General features: G+C 47.0%; 1 protein-coding gene across 1 annotated transcript; it reads left to right on the top strand.

The window, feature by feature from the left end:
* The first annotated feature begins 1,192 nt into the window (after positions 1–1,192).
* LOC123155564 (citrate-binding protein) lies at positions 1,193–2,026 on the top strand. The gene is made up of 2 exons (XM_044573712.1): positions 1,193–1,532; positions 1,615–2,026. Exons 1-2 carry the CDS (start codon positions 1,242–1,244, stop codon positions 1,996–1,998), a joined length of 675 nt encoding a protein of 224 aa, XP_044429647.1. The 5' UTR covers positions 1,193–1,241; the 3' UTR covers positions 1,999–2,026.
* The last annotated feature ends 288 nt before the right edge of the window (positions 2,027–2,314 follow it).

The following is a 2,314-nucleotide window of genomic DNA, read 5'->3' as shown; positions in this document are numbered from 1 at the left end:
ATCAATTCCCTAGTAGGCCATTCTAAGAGAGTTTTCATGGTGGGCTGGGCTGCGATTTGTTGGGTGCTCTAGACTACTAGGAACAAGTTCACTATTGAACACATTTTCCCAACTAACCCAGTCAATTGCTTATTTAAAGCCATTATCTTTTTGCAGCATTGGAGATCATTGATTAAGGATGGGGATCTAGAGGCTTTCGACGATATGCTATCCAGAATGAAATCTACGGCATCTACCCTGCTGCGGCATTCTAGGCGGAATCTTCCTTAGTGGTTTGGCTGTTGGTTTGGAGGCCTGCGTGCCATTTAGGCTGGATGGCTTGTAACTGCAGTTCTTATTCGGCTATGTTAAACTTCTGTGGTTTTGTGGTTGGTTGTGACTCTGTCTGGTGGCTTTATTTATAAAGTCAGGCTATCGCCTTTTATCTAAAAAAATCTATTTTCTCCACCGGAACGTATCTATATACATTGGATTCAGGAAAAAAGTTAGAAATGGAGGAGGTGGGTGTGTGTGTGGGCGCGTATGTATTTGCCCTAACGGTAGCTTGTCCAGCGTGCTAGTGAGTTACAAATATCCCCGCAAAAAAGGTGAGTTCCAAATACCTGGTAAAAGTAAAAATTCAAGCATACCCTCGCTAATAATTTCTCCATTGTTTAACTCCTTGCCGTCGTCCCAAATTGAACTGCCGTGTTCGCCAGGACACGCAACAGATTTATCACCGCGTAGGAGGGATCATCAATACATCGCTTCCCGCTTCTGAATTACCGTCGGTAACACGAAAATACCAGCGTGCCGTCAATGTTTAATTGCCGCCTGTTCATCCTACCTAGTCAGCCAATGTCACCTCGTATGCACTAGTAAAAAGAAACATAGTTACACTAATCACGTTGAACAACTCAAAGTTGCATCTATCCAACATATCCTCTGCGTGTAAAAGCAAGAGCACTGTTTAATTAAGCTGCCAATTCTCCAATCTCGAGCATAAGGTATATACTGATTTTTTTCGATAAAGGGCGCTTTTATTATTTCAAAATGTAGCATCAAAGTGATACAAAGCATTAAGAGTATCACCCGGCCTCTGCATAACTAGGATACACACAGCCAAAATCAGTATATACTGATGAATCCCCAGAGCCTATATAAACCAGAGGGAACTTGATTACTCCCACCCATCTCATCATCACGATCGAGAGACAATCCAAGGCCAAGCAGAAGCCACACACGTAGAGTATAAAGTACAGATGGCTCCTCGCGCTCTCTCTTGGATCAGTGTCTCTCTGCTTGTCTTCTTGGCGTCCTGGTCATGCGCTGCGGCCAGGGGCGCACGGGCACCGAAAGCCGCCGACCCGACCTATGGGTTCACGTCGGTGAGGCTCGACGAGAGCAACTTTGTGCTGCAGTGCCCCTACTACGAGGCGAGTGGCGCACGCTACAGCTTCGACGGCACCGTGCGGAAGCTCTGGGTGCTCGCCTCCGACAAGCCCCATGCCCGCCAGAGCCATACCAGCCCAAGAACTGAGATCAGGATGGCAGTAAGTTTACCACATCATTAGTTGTACTTCGTTTGGGTGTAATTAAGGTCTACTGATCTTACTGATCTTCTTCTACTTGCAGGGCTACGACTACAGCTCCGGCGTGTGGCAGTTCGAGGGCTATGGTTACGTCCCCTCCGGCACCACGGGGGTGTCTATCATGCAGGTGTTCGGCGCCGGCGAGACGGCCACCACGCTCATGCTGCATGTCTACGATGGCGCGCTGCGGTACTACGACCGGCAGCTCGTGGAGGACTCCATCTATGACAGATGGTTCCGACTGAACGTGGTCCACGATGTGGAGGCGTCGACGCTCACCGTGTACATCGACGGCGAGCAGAAGCTGCACGTCCAGGGCCGCGGCGGGGACTCGCACTACTTCAAGTTTGGTGTGTACGCACAGAACCACGACTCCAGCTGCATGGAGTCTCGCTGGAAGGACGTCAGGATCTTCAAGAAGCATTAGAATTATTTGTGCATATATATGTATGTTGATGGAGTTACTACGTTTGTATTGTTTATTTTGTTGGTTGGTTCTTTGCCTCCTCACAGCTTCTACTCTATTTATTGGTTGGTTCTCCTTAATTCCATAAATATTAAGTGTTCTCTACACTATTGTAGGATTCCCAAATCTACAAGTTTATTCTTTATTTGGTTACTTTGTTAGTTCCCGAATATCCACTTCGGTGCCCGGGCTCAGGTGAGCCCGGTGAACAGTATAGTGCTTAAAAATAGAAAACAGAAAAAAAAAATACGATTATTTTTTGCAAGCAAGTTGTTCA

Source organism: Triticum aestivum, chromosome 7B (genome assembly GCF_018294505.1).
Source record: "Triticum aestivum cultivar Chinese Spring chromosome 7B, IWGSC CS RefSeq v2.1, whole genome shotgun sequence".
Taxonomy (NCBI): domain Eukaryota; kingdom Viridiplantae; phylum Streptophyta; class Magnoliopsida; order Poales; family Poaceae; genus Triticum; species Triticum aestivum.
Note: the sequence above shows the minus strand (reverse complement) of the source record. Positions and strands in the feature narration are given on the sequence as shown.

What these genes read in the sequence shown, in the direction of transcription:
- LOC123155564 (XM_044573712.1), top strand. Translation starts at nt 1,242, where the DNA reads ATGGCTCCTCGCGCTCTCTCTTGGATCAGTGTCTCTCTGCTTGTCTTC. An exon ending in GAACTGAGATCAGGATGGCA is followed by an intron (nt 1,533 to 1,614) that starts GTAAGTTTACCA and finishes TTCTACTTGCAG; the next exon opens with GGCTACGACTACAGCTCCGG.